The sequence below is a fragment of the Triplophysa dalaica genome, chromosome 9, assembly GCF_015846415.1.
Source record: "Triplophysa dalaica isolate WHDGS20190420 chromosome 9, ASM1584641v1, whole genome shotgun sequence".
NCBI classification, from domain to species: domain Eukaryota; kingdom Metazoa; phylum Chordata; class Actinopteri; order Cypriniformes; family Nemacheilidae; genus Triplophysa; species Triplophysa dalaica.
This window is the reverse complement of record NC_079550.1, coordinates 12,469,920-12,487,069: the sequence shown is the minus strand read 5'-3', so window position 1 is coordinate 12,487,069 and position 17,150 is coordinate 12,469,920. Positions and strand designations below refer to the sequence as shown.

The window sequence follows — 17,150 nt, the reverse complement described above, 5'->3', positions numbered from 1 at the left end:
TTTCATAGAATAAGTTAACTTTCTGTTATCCATGACAGGTACTATTTGTATTTTTATTTAGTTTTCAATTTATCTCCACCACAAACACATTTATAAGAGGATGCACACACTGCAGCTGAATATTCAATAATATTCAATATTACTTAACGCTATATGGGAATAAATGCAGGTTGTGTAGGCAATAGTGAATGTACAGAAGGGCCATGTGGCAATGTGACCTTGATTAATGACTGGCGTGTTTATTAGTACAGTCATCCAGCTGTGAGCTGCCAATGAAATGCTCCAGCAGATCTAATGACACTGATGTGTGGGTTAATATTTCAGTTTGTACTGCCACACATAGAACTGCTGATTTGCCTTGGCTTTAGAAACACAGACTCTAAGGACTTCAAAAGACTAATATTACCCACTTTAACAGCAAGAGCCCATTCTATGACAGCAAAGGCATTTCTGATTTATTCACTTTTCACCAGGTACAGATTATAGATGCTGATATCTACATGCAATGTGTTCTTTTCTATCACTCATTTTGCATCCTCACTTACAACTCAAATCATTGTACTCTACGTCTAATGAAATGCATTGCATTAAAGGACTTATAATAAATTATAATTAGAATCAATTTAATTAAAGGCAAAATAAGGGAAATTAAAGTAAATAGATTCAATCTTGCCATGCCATATACAGTACTGCTCTTGAAGCTCAGATTTTTTTTTCATCTGTAAAACAGACTGATAACAATCCACAAACATGTTACAAAGAGCAAATCAAACAAATTATAAAGATTTAAAAACAACCGATCACTGATAAAGTGATTGTGGCTACATTTCTTAATCAATGTAATAAAAACATACCACCACAGCAAAGAAACAAGCATTATCAAAAACAAAAGTCAACCATGATGCATGTAGTCGACTAAAGAAAGCTTTGCTGAATTTTATGATGTTCATTCTCTTATTCAAACAATAACACATCACCAGTAAGTATATAGTATACAAATTTCTGTCTGTGGGATGCAAAAGCATGCTGGAGCAGATATTCACCTGGGCTGGATAATAAGCAGAACAGAGAGAAAGATTTCACAAATCAGATGAGATATCCAGCCTAATTTTATTACTTCTTTTCGACACAAAAAGTCTTTCTGAAGAAATCGTCCCACTGAGAAGGTCTTTACTGCTCTGCTCCGGATGTGGTGTCTGTCTCTACTCCATCTGTTCCCCCTGCTTTCAAAATGAACAAGATTGTCAGGTTCAGTGTATCTGACATTTTCAGTGAATCAACATTTTTAAATACACAACTGGAGGTGTGATGATGCATCAAAAAGATGGTCCTGCATGTTCTTCGTAAAAATATGCATTAAAAGCGTTCCTTAATGATTTACTGTATATCGCCCGCCTCAGGGTTGGTCGTAGTTGTTTTACGTATTTATTTTGGTCCAAGTAAACCAGAGCACATTATTCTGGTCTTGTTTCGGTGATGCAGATGCACCTGGAGATAAAAATAGCACTTACATACATAAAATGCTTAGCAACTGAGAACTGGGTTGATGTTGCTCCAGAAAGGCCTAAATTCAGCACAGATGTGGGGTAACACCTGAAGGAGAAATATTTGGGCCTGGCTAGAGTTTGGAAGGACACCTTGGTTTTTATTGCCTGCCCCACTTTAAAATGACTAATTTTTAAATGACTCAATTTGCTTGAGCATGTCTTGCTCGTGTTGAGAGAGAAGCACACCTTTTTAAGCATTTGCAGATACTGAAGGGGAATTGTTTATCAGACATCTCTAGAAAATCATGCAATTTTGACCAGTTTACTGCAGAATAGAAAACTGAAACAGAGATGAATCTGTGAGAGGCTTTAAAATGGAGTCTTAATCCTGATTAAGATTTGAAAGATGTATATGTCAACAACTGTGAGATGAGCACAATATGAATTTGACAGGAATATAGAGTGACTCTGTGGACAAACTGCTTCACACCCTCTTTAGAAATGTTGGCCCATATTGAAAGGATAGCATCTTGCAGTTGATGGAGATTTGTGGGATGCACGAAGTTCCCGTTCCACCACATCCCAAAGATGCTCTATTGAGTTGAGATCTGGTGACTGTGGGGGCCATTTTAGTACAGTGAACTCATTGTCATGTTCAAGAAACCAATTTGAAATGATTCGAGCTTTGTGACATGGTGCATTATCCTGCTGAAAGTAGCCATCAGAGGATGGGTACATGGTGGTCATAAAGGGATGGACATGGTCAGAAACAATGCTCAGGTAGGCCGTGGCATTTAAACGATGCCCAATTGGCACTAAGGGGCCTAAAGTGTGCCAAGAAAACATCCCCCACACCATTACACCACCACCATAAATGCATCAATGAGAAATTGAACAGGTGTTCCTAATAATCCTTTAGTTAAGTGTATGTGACTCATAAAACTTCATTAATGGATCATTTTAATTTAGTTTCAAAGCCTGTCAGATCCGTTATGAAACACTAATGAAACTGTATGGTACCACTGTATCAATTCTGTGTATATTGCACCCCTGTCTATATTGTATTATGTGTTTAGTGTGATATATTGTTGTACTCCTTAAACTGCAGTCCTGCACACAAGATTTTCACATGCGTCAAAAAAGTGAACTGAATTGGCCTTCCACAATACTAAGTTTGTATTTGTTTTTTTACAATCTAGATAATTGGAACACAGTAGAGAAATCAAATACAAGTTTTAAAGTTCAGTTCAAGTTTGTTGGTATTTTTAATGTGTTGCCAGACTTGTTGGATCTAAGTAGTTGGCAACATTGCATTGGTGTGGAAAAACAATCCAGTTCTTGTATGACTTAAGTGACACTGACCTGTGTCCCCTTCGCTGCCATTGAGGGCCTCACCACTGCTGCTCACCTCCTCACCAGTCTTTTCATCAGGTTTCATCTTCTTCCGGGTCATATGGCCACGGAAGCCAGCCTGGATTTTGGCGGCTGCCTTATTGGCTTCTGGGTCATCCAAGGGGATGTCCATGATGTCCTCTTCCTCCTGTGGCTGGCTGCATTCCTGCTGTCAGGTAGAAAGGACAATAAATTCATGTTTTTAGTATAACCGACACTGGGCATACTGTGTATTGATTTTGTTCTTTTGTAGAACAATTATTCTGACTATCCTCTGATATCCTATATACAGCATGATCCATCTCCTGCCCACTTAAATCCCCTTGCAATAAATCACCATCCATCAGAGACAGAACACATATATGATCAGTTTTGTATGAAACAAGCCTGTGCATTAAGTCTACAATCCCTTTAGGGATTCAGCCTCCCTATATAATTAAGAAACCTATTACATTTCTCCATTGGTAGAGCATTGTGTTAACAATGGTCATTGGTTTGATCCCCATACTGATAAAAAATATTAAGGTTGGATGTACTGTAAAATGCTTGAAATAAAAGTGTTCGCCGAATGCACAGAGATAAATGCAAACCTATTGAAATCGAAATGGCATAAAAAGAAAACAGAAAGCTGTAATGTGCGCAGCCACCCAAATGTAACAAAGACTTCAACTTTTTTTGTGAATCACACGTTTGTTTTCTTTATATACTGAAAGTGTGAAAGTTTTCTACAGTCTTTCTTGTTGTTAATACTGTAAAAACCAGAACCAACTCGAGCAATGGCCCAGCAGAGGCTGGCTGGCAGTCTGTGTGAGGGTGATGAGCACAAGTCTATTGTAAAATACTGCTAGATGCGTATCCACCCACTTTTGAACTGAGAATTAGCCTCTTTTAAATGAACCAAGCATTTTGCCAACAGCCTCAAAATTTGTGGTCACAGGCAGAGGCGTAAACAATTTCCTTATTAATACTGCTTACGCATCGCCTCTGATAAAAAAAAAACATGAAGGATATACAAACTGATTAGGCTATAAAATACATAACATACGCTATAGTATCACTGTCAGCCACATAAAGCGTTAAGTATTAAAATTTCAATATAAAACCTCAAAACTGTTATAAACTGTTTACTGTATAGTATACTGCTCCCTCAATTTTTGAAATACATTTTAAAAATCAATGATGAAGTACTGTAGGCTACGTCCCGTTCCAAAATTTATTGCAATTTTTTTTACATACATGACTATAAATGAATAAAAATGATAAATACTTACAATACGGCAATCCATGACGCACAGTTAAAGACGCTTATAAATGTGTTCTTGTTTCTTAAAAGTGCAAAAGAGCGTAAAGCTTCTAACAGAGCAAAGCGCCTTGGCTGAATACGCCTCTCTTCCAACTATCCTTCTGATGCTGAGTCTCAGGGTGGGAGGAGAGAGAGAGAGCGAGCGCATCATCACTCTTACACTCATGAGTCCGTGCTACTTGCAAATATTTTGCTCAGTGCTGACGTTTATAGCGCCATTCTTCTCACTTTCCTGTCACCTGTTACCAACAGGATCAAGGATACTTTATTTAGACTTGCATTAGATTGAAACGAGAGAGAAGGAGGAAATCAAAAGGGCACCGGGATGTCACTTCATAAAAGTGCAAATGAAGCCACAGTCCAGGGGTCTAAACAATTACATAACATCACTTTGAAAACAACCCTAATATTTCCCCAAAAATATCTTATTTTGAGACGAGAAAATAAGGGAATCCAGAATCACACCTCTCAGGCAGACCCACACAGTCAGTGCCTCCTCCACCCAGTGGAAATACACTGACATACAGACAGTAAATCCGTTGCCCTTTGTTTTCCTGAAACATCTTCTTCCTCCTACCCTACCAAGATTAAAAGGAGAAAAAATGCAACTGCGTGCTGCAATATCATGTTTCTTACAATCTGCTACATATGCAAAGAACTAAAGAACTAAAGAACAGTGCGCAGAAGTGTTAAAACACTCTCTAAGATGATGAGGTGACTTTACAGTCGCGCCTAAGATTGATGGTAGCCATAAATATTTTGCCTCGAAATAGCAACTGCATGATTCCTTCGCTCCACCTACAGTGAATAAAGTCATTGGACAGGAGTTGATATAGGTCAGATTAGATGACCTACATTGGGAAAAAGATAGAGAGAAAGAGTATTGCATTGGTATGTCTCTTATTAAACCAAACGGAACTCTAAAAGCTTCAGACAGGAGATCAATCAGGCAGGTGGTGCTAAATGATGTCTATTCTCTATCTTCATGAATATCGGATTAATGTGTTGTTGAACAAATTTTGATCATAGCAAGTCTGAGATGAGGGAAGATAAAACATTGGCAAAATGTGTCCGTGGAAACAACCACAAATCTTTGTTCACCAAGCCCCATCTACAGAAGTACTTTCTTCTGACCTTTTGGAGAAAAATCTAAACATTTCTGAATTATATCATTTAGAATGAATGCATTCTTTTATGACCCTGCATGTGAGGCTTGCAGTCTTGTACAGAGAAGCTGGACTAATTCAGCTGCATCTTCAATCACTGTTCTCCAGAGACGAATGTTAAGGTGGGTACAGAACCATGCTGTTGATAAGCCACGTCCTTGAATAATTTATTTTTACTTGTTAACTTGGGAAAAAAGAAGGAACAGTCTTAATCAAGTAAGGATGCTTCTTTAAAATATTAAATTTGGCTACAACAGCAAATCATAATTTTTATCAAAAATATATATAAAAATAAAATCCTACCTTTTCTTCACTGCTTTCAGGATTTTCAAGATTTGATGTATGGTTCTTATCCTCTTGGTCCTCAAACTGATCTCCTTCATTTTCATCAGTCTTCGAATGGTCAGTCTGTTCTTGTGCCTCTATATGACATTCATCAATGACCTCCGCTTTTCTCTCAGTTTCCGATAGCAAAACTTCCTTTAGTTCAGAATCATTGCTCCCATCATCATTTTCCCATTGCTCATGCTTGCTTGAAAGGTCATCAAATGTCATGCTTTTGGTTTGATCTTCCTCTTCATTGCCTTCGTCATCCTGATCCATCTCTTCAGCATCACGGCCTTCACTGTCTAAATCGCTGGCTTCATTTACGCTCTCTGTGATTGGGTCTTTTTCAGAGGTGTCCATTACATCAGTATTTAATATCTCATTGCCCATCACATCCTCTGTGTCGCTGTGTTTGGAATCTGGCTCTGGAGCATGGGTGAGAGTTTCCAAAAGCTCTTCTTCCTCCAAAGCGTCCATAGTTTTAGAAGTACTGTGTTCATCAGTGTTGTTCCCAGCTTCATTCTCACTACTCATAATTACTTCATCCAGCACATCTATTATCTCACTTTTACTGTCATACGTTTCATCACTGAAGCCGATGTATGTGTCATTCATTCCTGTTGTTTCTCCAGCAGGTTCGTCTTCTATGATGTCATTAGTGGTGCTGTACTCCTGAGCGATCTCCTGATCTTCACTGTTGGGTGTTTCATCTTTTTCCTCCGTTCCTTGTCCTGCTTCAGTTGTGCTTGTGATACTGTTTTCAGTTATGTCAAGATCATTGGTTCTTTCTGTTGACTCCTCTAAATAAACCTTCTCGGTGGTCTCTTCATCTTCATCCTCCAAAAACGTATCTGTTATCTCTGACGCTTCCTGTTCTGATTTTTCAAAATGACCATCAGATTCTGGTTCCTCCGTGTTTTCATCATCAGACATTTCATCCTTTTGTTTGTCTATATCATAATCGACATGTGAGGAAGTTTCAATTAAAGATTCTGGAAACTGGTTAATTGGTGAATCCTGCACACCGTGTGATTCTGGGTCTTCCATGTCTCTGTTGTCCTCGGTACGTTCAGATTTAGTCAAAGGGGGGTTCATTTCTTCAGCACATACATCTACATTTGCAAGACCACCGAAGGACGTCAGAGGTGTGGGATCAAGTTCAGATCTGCAGATATCAATATCATCTGCTGTGTCGTTGTTGTCTCTCGGTACGTCTGTATTCTCTGAAACTTCTTCCTGATCCTGAACCTCACTGGAGTCTCTGACCTCTTGTGCACATATGTCAACATTTGCTCCTTCCACATGGGAAATGTCTGCTGCAGGCCCATGTTTTGCCTCGCCTGATTCCTCATCTTGCTTCTTATCTAACTCATATTTCTTCTTATCTTCAGTGTCATCTGAATAATCTGAAGAATTATAAGCATTGAGCTCTTTTGCTTCTCGAGTTCCATTGTTTCCAAATGTTTTAGTATCATCACCAGCTTTGTTACTGGAAATGGACATATAAGTATTTTGGTTAAATGTGACGATGATTGATTATGCAAGTAATTGAGAGCACAACAGGAGAAGTAAATTACATCTAATGTAAAAAACAGATGTGTATCTGTACTCTGACACAACAATTAATCAATGTTAAATGATTCAATTCCTGTCTTAGAGATAGAGAGCCCACGTTGTTTTATCTTGCTGTAATGTCCTAAAACTATTGAACGACTGAAATCTATCAGAATGAAGAAAATCGCACCAAAATAAGAATGACAATTCACCACTAGTCGTTGCTGCTTTATTTTCTGTGTTTCCTATCTCTCTCTTCTCACTCTTTATTTTTGTCATATAAAGACGCTGCAGGCTGTTTCTCTAATCTGACAAACTGTTATGGGAAGAAAGCACAATTTTCCATTCACAGACCTTGTATTTTCTTTAGGTAAACCGAAGCTTCCTTGTGTTTCTGTTTCCTGTTGTGAGAAGAACAGACAAACATGCACTGCTTAGATGAACTTAATATGCCATATACTGTGTAAAATGTCAAACAAGAATGTTCTTGTAGCTCAAGGGGTAGAGCATGGTTCTTGCAACACTAAGGTTGGGGACATATAGAATTATGGGCCCCAGGAAATAAGACTTTATTGTGTGCAAAAATGATCCAGAAACAGTTTTACATGTCCATTTACAACCCTAAAATGTATTCATAAAAGGAAAAGGTCTGTTACTACCATATTTGGAAGACTCATGAATATTAATGTTAAGCTCTGCTCTTATTGGCTGTTTCGCTGCATGCCACTAGCTCAGAGCCATTGGTAGAAAGAGAGAGTCGCGTCAACTCCGTTGACTCCAATGGAAAAGTTTTTTCACACTAATATTGGTTCATGGAGGCTTTTTAAAGACGAAAGCCATTTAATGAATAAAAAATGAAAAAATTCAAACATTTTAAGGAGAAAACATAACTTCCTGGAACTATCTGAAGGCTCTATGAGTCACGTGACACAGGCTCTCAATAGTTCCCGGAAGTTACAAGTTACGCAAGGAGCTGCGACTAAACAGACCAACTGAGGTAAACTTTTAACCAATTTAAAGACGAAAGCCGTTTACTGAATAAAAAAATGAAAGAAATAAAACATTAAAAGAGAAAACGTCACTTCCTGGAACTATCTGAAGGCTCCATGAATCAGGGGACCCTCCAGCGATTTGGACTTCCGTCGGTTAATGGCTCTGTACTAGCTCACACTGCAAGCAGATCGCTACTGTCATGTGTGAAAGGGAAGAAGTGGATAAAATCCCTGCTTACTGCTTGCGGCAAGGGTTGTAATCGTAATACAGGAGGAATTGACCCCTTCTTAAATTAGTATCAAAACGCTGAGTGTAGCCTGCTTGATGTGGTGCCAGGTTAAAAAACTGTTCTTTTCACTTACGTCACGTGACCATCGCTGTTCTTTGCTTCAAATTGCATTGTAAACACATTTAAACCAGGCTAAAGGGGCACATAAACTCGCACGATACAGATCGGACACGGCTGTTTAAAGAAGACGCTCAGCTTGCGCATCCCGCCAGCATTTACAACTGTATGAAAAAGACGTGTGTCTGAGCAGCTCGCGTTGTATAAAGAAGACGTGGATGAGTTTATAACTGAAAAGCCTGCACTGTACGATGACACGCCTGACTTGATAACTGCCCAGATCGCGCTGTATAAAGAGGACGTGTCTCTGTGGATCTGGCGCCAAGATGTGCCTCACTTAACATCGCTATGATGTCATCGTCCCTCTCGAGGTTTCACTGTAAACATCGTCCAATAAAAATTGTGTAGACATTGCCCAACTCAATTCACAGTACCTGCAGAACTTCTGATAATTCTGCTGTGCACGTCCTGCTGGCCTAGAACGTGGGCGGGTATATACAACGATTATAACGTCACAGTCGGTGTTATGTTGGGATTGGCCTCTTTTACAGTGGCCATTTGCAAGCACAAGATTTACATGAGGAAACGAGGCTCACGATATGTCATTTCCATGTACAGACCTCTTATTATTCATCTATGCCTATAGGTAAAAACAGTTCTCCATTCTACGGCACCTTTAACATCTGCTGTGAAATTGTTCTGTGTACTGATATAGCATGTGTATGTTCACATACCTCTAAAACACTTCTATGTCCTTTGAAGTCCTGCTCGCAAATGTCTCCTGGTCCACCTGTTTGTTTTATTATTTGTGTTTTGAACTAATGAGGTGAAATTGATAGCAGTGTTACTGTTTATTGCTATGAGCTAAAGCTCAAGTTATGGTAAGGCACGTCATTCTCTACAGAAGCTCTAAGTGCTTGACCAATAAGCGGCTGACCAATCACAATAGACTAGATTAGAGCAAAAAATTTAAATCTGTTAAAATATTGTTTTCCCCAAAAAACTAAGCGCAAACAGCTGTTAAAGCGCACCACAAAACATAATAAAGACCTAAAATACCTGGACTTTAAATGTATTATTATTGTAGAACCTGTCTTCTAACCTCGCACCCCACTCTGCTGGATCAAGGCCGCTCTCTAAAACAAAAGAAAAGGAAATTCATTATTTGCAAATAGTGCACAATGTCAATGTTGAGCATCATCAAGCATAATAAACAACACCAGACCATTCCAATGGGATAATTGTCTGCTTTAGGCAAAGGCTAAATGTTACTAAATTTGCAAGTAATGACTACATGACTCATTCTACTGCACGTCATTAACAAATGTTAAAAGCCTGGAGAAAAAGAAAATCACCCTCTCTGGCTTTAAGAAGCCCTGAAAAGTAACGTGCAGCAAAGGCAGGGATGTCTTCAGGCTGGTCCCTCAACACCTCTTTAGCAAGACCCTCCAATAAATTCCCAAACCCTCTGGGAATCCGCAGGTTTGTGTTGGAGAAAGGAACAGACATCCTATACAGCGCCTGAGATCTTAAACTTAATAAGGAATGAGACACATTCATTAAAAAGTCATGCGTTTAACTGGTCATGCAAGATAATGTACAACATAACGACCTTGAGTAATTAAAACCGTATTTTCTTGATAATTGCCTTGATAATAAATATATGAGGATTTATGTCTGCATGGTAATTAGCCTCACCGCCGGGCATTGCAAACTGTTTGCTGGGCTAAAGTCAAAGTACAAATCGAAAGTGGATTGACGTTTATAAAATCTGTATATGTGTCTAAAATTAGCGTATGAATTCCTATCTTCGCGCTCAATTCTACAATATATTATTCTATTCATTTCGTCAGGTCAAGTGGCATGAAGTTTCTTACCGTAAAAACTTGAAGGCAAATGTTGTACAGCGTTGCTACGCAACCAAAACACGATTCCAAATACGGACACTGACGAGGGTCATAAAACGTTTCCGAAATTTTATTAGGATCTTAAAAACAGCTTTTCAGCGTTGACAGTAAAATATAAACAAATATTTACAAACGTATGCACGCAGTTTATACATTTTTAATGAAAGCAATAATCATAAAACAAAAAGTTTTATGTCACGCAGGCAGTGACGTGCACAGGAATTTTGAGGGGCAGTTGCTCTGACCTGAAAAAAGGGCACACCCCCCCCAAAAAACTGAAAATAAACTCCCGGGCTATATGAAGGACTGAGAAAAACTCTGATTAATTAATCAATTCGCCTACACAGTGTCATGTCATCTTTTTTACTGTGCAAAATCTCTGTCTCACCTGCTGGTTGGCTTTTTCGCAGCCAACCCTGCAGTGATGTGCTACGTTGGCGTTTTACTGCCATGTAAAAAAAAAAGATTTCGAGAATAAAGTCGAAATGTTACGAGATTGTTTTAATATTTCAATGTTTGTATTCTATTTCAATGTTTGCTTCGGTTTATCATATGAATCCATATGCCACAACTCGTTGTGACCCCCTGCTGAAGTACTTTTACCAAATCCTCCACAGCCATTGTTTCTAGCAATTCTGTAAATTTTCTCAAAATATTACGAGTTTATTCTCGTAACATTTCGACTTTATTCTCGAAATCTTTTTTTTTTCGTGCCACTAAAACGCCGTCGTACATTTAGGCATTTAATCTTTTTGGATAAAATAATTAATGTGATGCATTACTTCCATCATTCATTCATTCTTGCTAAAACGAAATGTGAGAAACTAACTATCAGCAAAAAAATTGTAGCCTATATCTGTCTTATTATTTAGGCTAAATTTGGCTAAACGTGGCAAACTCAGCGTGGATTTATGAAGATTTTACTTCATTTCAAAAAACTTGATGATGATGATCGTTCGTTTATTATACATCACAAACTCACGTTTTCTGACAACGTTGTGTCGTCTCACCCGACAACCGCGACAATCTCCTTCTAGGACCGCTCATGCAGGCTCAGCTCAGGTGCCGGTCGCGTGCAGCGCTGCAGCCATGTAAACAGAGTTTGCTCTTCCCCTACTGACTTTCATTTTCGGTGACCGAATATGGAAGTGAATGAGGCTTTGCGTTGTTTTTTATCTAGACCTACGTGAAATTCTGCATCCATTGTACGATTTATTTTTTTATTTTTTCCACCTCGGAAGGGCAACCTGAGTCGAGAAGGGCAATATGGGCAGTTGCCCGGGCAACCTGAGCAACCCCCCTGTGCACGTCCCTGCACGCAGGGGTCCATGCCGAAATGCAACTGACAAGCACATTTACATACAGTAGGCTATGTATTAAGAAGACACATTTATCCAAAGTGATGACTAGACATGTTTTAGATTAGAAATAAATGTTCAAATAATTATTCAAGACACACAGACGTTAACACATGTACACAAAGTTTTAATTAAAAATGACAGAATTTCAATGACCTTGCCACCTTTTTTTCTAAAAGTCACATGGTTATTTGAAGTAACTAACTGAGAGCCTCGCATGAGTAGGTTATTACAGCATATTCTGACGTCGTGCTTAATTTCCTGGTGACCTCTCTTGAGTGGATGTGCAGTCTGTCAGATGAAGCGTAAGGTTGACCTGCTCTGGCCTCGTCTTTCCATTTCTGCTCAGATACAAAGACATTCACACTGTCACATATCTCCATTGAACAATAAACCTGAAAGGATTTAATTCATTTATTTATATTTTATTACAGGTCTTTGCAGTTTTGAAGAATGGTCATTGGTGTCGGACAGATCAGGATGGCTGGATCCTCTCACAGAGATCACAATGTCAGCATAAGGTACTTCATGATCACTCTGTGTGTCTGGGGTAAATTGAAAAAGATATTTGCACCTGTTATTGAATAACAGATCACAAAGAAGTGTGTCCATAATTTTTGCCATCCTTCAATAAATGTCATAATAAACACCTTGAGTGACTGGCCTCATGACAACGGCGTTTCTGGATGTAACCCTATAGGAGATCAGAGATTATGAATTAATGATATATTTTCTGTGCTGTGTTGCTTTGGAATTATTCAAGTTGTACATTACCTGTCATGGGTTAAGCTTGTATCCACTGGCTTACACCCTCTTCTGTAGCACAGGTATATCAGATGGGCCATCAGAACAAACATTGCAGACACCGCAAAAGCAGCAAAGATCTTGGCCCAGGTGAATCTATCTGTATACCAAAACCGCTTGATGGACTGTTTTCTATGTAAATGAAATTGAGTGATATATTTTAAAATTGCTCACCAGATTCGATGACCTCGATTTCCACAGTAATAGGCTTGCCGGTGCAAGTCCCTTTTGTCTGGCACCTGTAACGTCCACCATCCTCCATTTTGATTTGACTCCACTGGACCACAGTGTCATTTTCGGACCAGGGGATTGAACCGTTTTCCTTGACCCACTGTCCTTCACAGTGCTGGTTGTCAGGGGCGACACAAAGAAGTCGAAGTGAGGTTCCTGCCATCACTTCTATGGTGGATAATGAGGTTAACACCTCTTCTGACTCCATGTGACCTTTGAACATATTAACTCGCAGAGATTGACCTAGCAAAATGACAAAAAAGTCAATTTGTATAGCAGTTACATACTTATCAAATAACATTTGATCCAACTTATCAAACTCACCATGTTCTTTAAGAGGAGTCACTGGTTTATGGGATTTATCTGGTGAACGTACAATTAAATCACAATGATATAAAGTCTGTTATTAAAGTAATTTGTCATCATCACAGTAAATGACAGCACATAACTCTTACCCTGAACTGTCAATGTTACCAGAAGCTCTGTTTTACGAGGAAGGCCTGGCCGATCGCTCTCTTCAGACACACAGGAATAGTTATAACGGGTTTGCTGCAACATTAGATGAGGTGTGTACAAGCTTGCAATGCACATCTCTCCTGATTTTGAAAATTCTTTTATCCATTCACACTTGCTACATAAAGGTGTAGCTTCCCAGTAACCACGTGTGAAGCCACTGGAACAATTGTAAGTGCAATTTAAAGTAAGCGGCTCTTCGAGTTTTGCATTTTTAATCTCATGCTGGGTCCCGGTGCTCAGACTTGTAACAGCGGCTGTGGAAAGCCATAAACAGATAAATATATGTATATCACTCAATTACATTCAAGTATTTCTTGATATGAATCATTTCTAAAAAAGTTATCATGCGATATACATATACATATACATTACATTTGAATCAAATGACATTACCTTGGTGTCCTAATTTTAAAAGAAGCATCACAAGAATCATGACCATATTTTGGTGTTCATTCAGGAGATTTGTCTTATATGTGTGTATATGAAGAATAAATGAGCTTGGCATGGGCGAAAAACAAAGGGCAACCCCTCCCTATGAGGTGGAGCCTCATTTAGCACCTGCCTGTGGAAATGTGGTTAACTATGGGCACATTATTATACAGTACATGGCAAAATGACATTGTGTCTCTTTCTGTTCTTGATTTGGATGGTAGATTGATTTTTAGCTGATGAAAAAATATGTGCATTATATATGCTATTTGCAATTTATATTTTTATTATGAAGGTTTTGTGTGAATTCTGACAATTAAAATAAGTCACAATAGGTTTTTTTTAAATGAATCAAATAATAACATGTTACTGTGATAATATGTTTCAAGTTTCATCTCATTGACATTTTCCACAGACCCAAACAATTTAACTTCTGGTTGCATCAGTGATTTTTCACAGTACATATTGTATAGATAACATCCATGTCAATGAATCACAGTGTCTCTCTCAACAGTTCAGGAGCTGTTTTTTTGCAGCAGTAAACTAGATCACATTCACACTTTGCAGTGGAAACGTGGGGTTGGTGCAGATTGCACAGCTGCAGATGCTACACTTAAACGTAAAGGAACAGGAAACATCCTGCCTTCACATTACCATACAAACCACAGCCACTCTACTAAAATCTATTTAAACATGTTCCTGTGGGGTTGGTATATTTTTTAAGTAAAATATCTTTTTGTTAGACTTTTCATCTTCTCTCAAAATTGTCACCCAGTAACAGGTGGGTGAACCTCTGGGATGTGTCTTCGTACACAAAAAATTTCACCCAAAAAGCTAATTATTGAATAAACGCTGTAATCTAGAATAATAATTACATTTTGTATTGGAATTCAACACATTCTTGAGGGGTATATGAGATCCTTACAGACATTACAGACACTCACAAAAAAAATTGTCAGTGTGAACTGGAATGTAAATGCATGTAGAGGTAAAACATTTATGGACCTAACATTAAGAAATCTGAAAGCAAACAAGATCCTGTACAGTCCATGTTTTAAAAAACAGACTGATACTCTAGACAGTAAAGTTCAGAGTTCTACCCAGTAAGTGTATCAATGGCTGATGAGGGAATTGAGTTACATGGTTTGAATTTCACTTTCAATTATTGAGGTGTTGCATTCACTGATAGATTTAAAGGGGCTATAGAGCGACCGAGGACAGAAGTCCACAGAGATGAAACAGGGATCTTGAACGTTACTCAACATGGGCCGATATTTTATTGCATTTTTATTTTTTGAAACAATTAATAAGTTAATACAAACCCAGAATGTCCTTGTATCAGGTAAGCATTGACAGCATGAAATTTGGGATTCGTGACATGCTATCTACATATTTAAAAGGAGTTTATTAACTAAGTAATTTGTGCTTGATGTGATATTGCAGGTGCAGATATAAAATCTGATATTTTAGAGTATTCGATTTACTGTAATCAGACGCAAATATCATGCTCTGAGGGAACCTACTTTTCATCAAGAATCTGCCTTGAATGTCCCGCCGGGCAATTGTGAGTATGCTTATGTTCTACTAAAAACTTTTGACAAATTATGCTTAACAAAAGAATAAGTGTTATATGTTGTTTGTGGCTTTTCAGCTGTCCCGGCAATGTTTCTGCACCCAGACAATGTCCTAATGGCATGTTTAACCCTTTTACCGGAAAAAGTAGCATTCAAGATTGCAAGGTGTCCTACTGTATATATGGTATACATATTCACATAAATGAATATGTTCCATTTTTGTTATGTCAACATAATTGTTTATCACAGCCATTGCCAGTTAGACCGAGACTTACAGTTCAGTCATTTAAGTGTTTGTATCTTTTAAAGCCATGTGCCTCAGGTTTGGTCAGCACAAACGACCGTGTGGGTTGCAAGCTTTGTCCTGCTGGTTTCTCATATGACAGTGCATCAGGCAACCTTACAGCATGTCACTCAGGACAATATTCTCCAGAAGGACTGACCCGGTGCCTGCCCTGCCCCTTTGGTTTTGTTTGCATTGATGGCTTTCAAATGAAGGTGCACAAATTGATTGGTCTGTTTGTGTTGCACAAAATGTCTTTCAGATCGTCTTGTTGTGAATGTGTCACTGTAAAAAAAGTTATTTTAAAGAATTTTACTCTTATTTTTTAGTTTAAATCAGAAAAAAGATAGCAAATTTACAAGAAAAACATGTCATTTTAAGACAGTTATTTTTACGCCATATTCCAAGGCTCTGGAATTTTTATATAGGGTAAAAAAATCAAATTACAGAAAAAGTACTGCAAATTTACAAGACAAGGAAAACACCCCATCTGCTGGGAATGTTCTGTTTTTTAACTCTATTTTTTATGTTATCATTATATGAAAGTAATAGATAACATTGAAAATAAATAGATGGTTCATTAAATAATGGCCGTAAATTTCAAAAAGTACATTTGTCTAGTTAATTTAATAAACTTGAATTGGTTGAATGTTCATAATAAAAAAAAACTATTTTCTTCTCTCTAACTCCCTTTTCCAACTGGTATTGTCAATGCAAAATTTTACTTTGTACAGTTTAGCTCCTCTCATATGATTGCCTCTCTAAGATAATCATCTTTATTGTTTTTCCTCACTATTGTCACGTTGGGAAAAAAATGCCCAAATGTTAATATTTTATAAAAACTTGGTAAAGTGGTGTTTTACAGATTAATAGAAACAAAATGTATATTTGTTTAATATACATTTTCAGTGTGGACCAGGGGAAGAACCCAACTTGAACCAGACTGTGTGTGTTGACTGTGCTGAAGGCTATTACTCAACTCTCTGCAGTGCCCAGTGTCAGTTGTGTCCGGCAGGTAAAACACACGCTCACATGTTTAATTCAAATACATTTTGTCTTCGCCTTGCACCTGCTTAAGTCAAAATAAACACAAACGTCTATGTCACAAAAGAGATTCACAACCTCATCTCTACCCTCCAAACAAACACTTAATGAAACAAGAATGCTCAAAAATATCTGATCTGATTAATTTGCTGTTGCACATACCCTCCTTTAGGAACATACTGTCCCTACAAAAAGATGTCGGAACCTCTGCCTTGTCCCGTGGGCCACTATTCAGACATCTCAGGCCAGATTGAGTGTAAAAAATGCAATGGTCCGGCCTGTAAGAGTACAGTGACTCCATCTTGGTCAAAGGGGCAGTCTCAGCTGGGTCAGAGGTCAAGACAGCTCATCTCCTGTCTGACCGGGACGTACAGAGATGGAGAGAGATCAGACTGTGTTGTATGTCCTATTGGTGAGTTATCATCTCATGTTGGGT

At 38.3% G+C, this 17,150-nt stretch overlaps 2 protein-coding genes across 8 annotated transcripts; both read right to left on the bottom strand.

Annotated features, from left to right (window-relative positions):
- Positions 1-34: 34 nt before the first annotated feature.
- Positions 35-11,789, bottom strand: spa17 (sperm autoantigenic protein 17). Of its 7 annotated transcripts, none has more exons than XM_056757604.1 (8): positions 11,458-11,789; positions 9,924-10,102; positions 9,628-9,704; positions 9,303-9,386; positions 7,584-7,630; positions 5,652-7,164; positions 2,850-3,048; positions 35-1,220 (listed from the first exon to the last, which is right to left on the bottom strand). In XM_056757604.1, the coding sequence occupies exons 1-8, from the start codon at positions 11,520-11,522 to the stop codon at positions 1,171-1,173; spliced, it is 2,214 nt and encodes a 737-aa protein (XP_056613582.1). In that variant the 5' UTR covers positions 11,523-11,789; the 3' UTR covers positions 35-1,170. The 7 variants fall into 7 exon arrangements, with proteins under 7 accessions (XP_056613582.1, XP_056613581.1, XP_056613580.1 ...); XM_056757603.1 differs by having other exon boundaries at positions 35-1,223; positions 2,850-3,045; positions 11,458-11,780; XM_056757602.1 differs by having other exon boundaries at positions 35-1,223; positions 11,458-11,779.
- A 244-nt stretch (positions 11,790-12,033) lies between these two features.
- Positions 12,034-13,841, bottom strand: LOC130428160 (uncharacterized). The gene is made up of 8 exons (XM_056756022.1): positions 13,778-13,841; positions 13,324-13,638; positions 13,193-13,231; positions 12,812-13,111; positions 12,608-12,737; positions 12,484-12,527; positions 12,266-12,378; positions 12,034-12,174 (listed from the first exon to the last, which is right to left on the bottom strand). The coding sequence occupies exons 1-8, from the start codon at positions 13,821-13,823 to the stop codon at positions 12,034-12,036; spliced, it is 1,128 nt and encodes a 375-aa protein (XP_056612000.1). The 5' UTR covers positions 13,824-13,841.
- Between the last annotated feature and the right edge of the window lie 3,309 nt (positions 13,842-17,150).

Bases quoted from the DNA above. Each gene is read 5' to 3' on its own strand.
- spa17 (XM_056757602.1), bottom strand. From the start codon at position 11,522: ATGAGCGGTCCTAGAAGGAGATTGTCGCGGTTGTCGGGTGAGACGACA. The intron at 7,631-9,302 runs GTATGTGAACAT...TTCTCACAACAG, and splicing joins GACATAGAAGTGTTTTAGAG to GAAACAGAAACACAAGGAAG. The intron at 1,224-2,849 runs GTCAGTGTCACT...TCATTTTGAAAG, and splicing joins TGGCAGCGAAGGGGACACAG to CAGGGGGAACAGATGGAGTA.
- LOC130428160 (XM_056756022.1), bottom strand. From the start codon at position 13,823: ATGGTCATGATTCTTGTGATGCTTCTTTTAAAATTAGGACACCAAG. The intron at 13,639-13,777 runs GTAATGTCATTT...GGCTTTCCACAG, and splicing joins TTTAAAATTAGGACACCAAG to CCGCTGTTACAAGTCTGAGC. The intron at 12,379-12,483 runs GTGTTTATTATG...AATTTACCCCAG, and splicing joins CATGAGGCCAGTCACTCAAG to ACACACAGAGTGATCATGAA.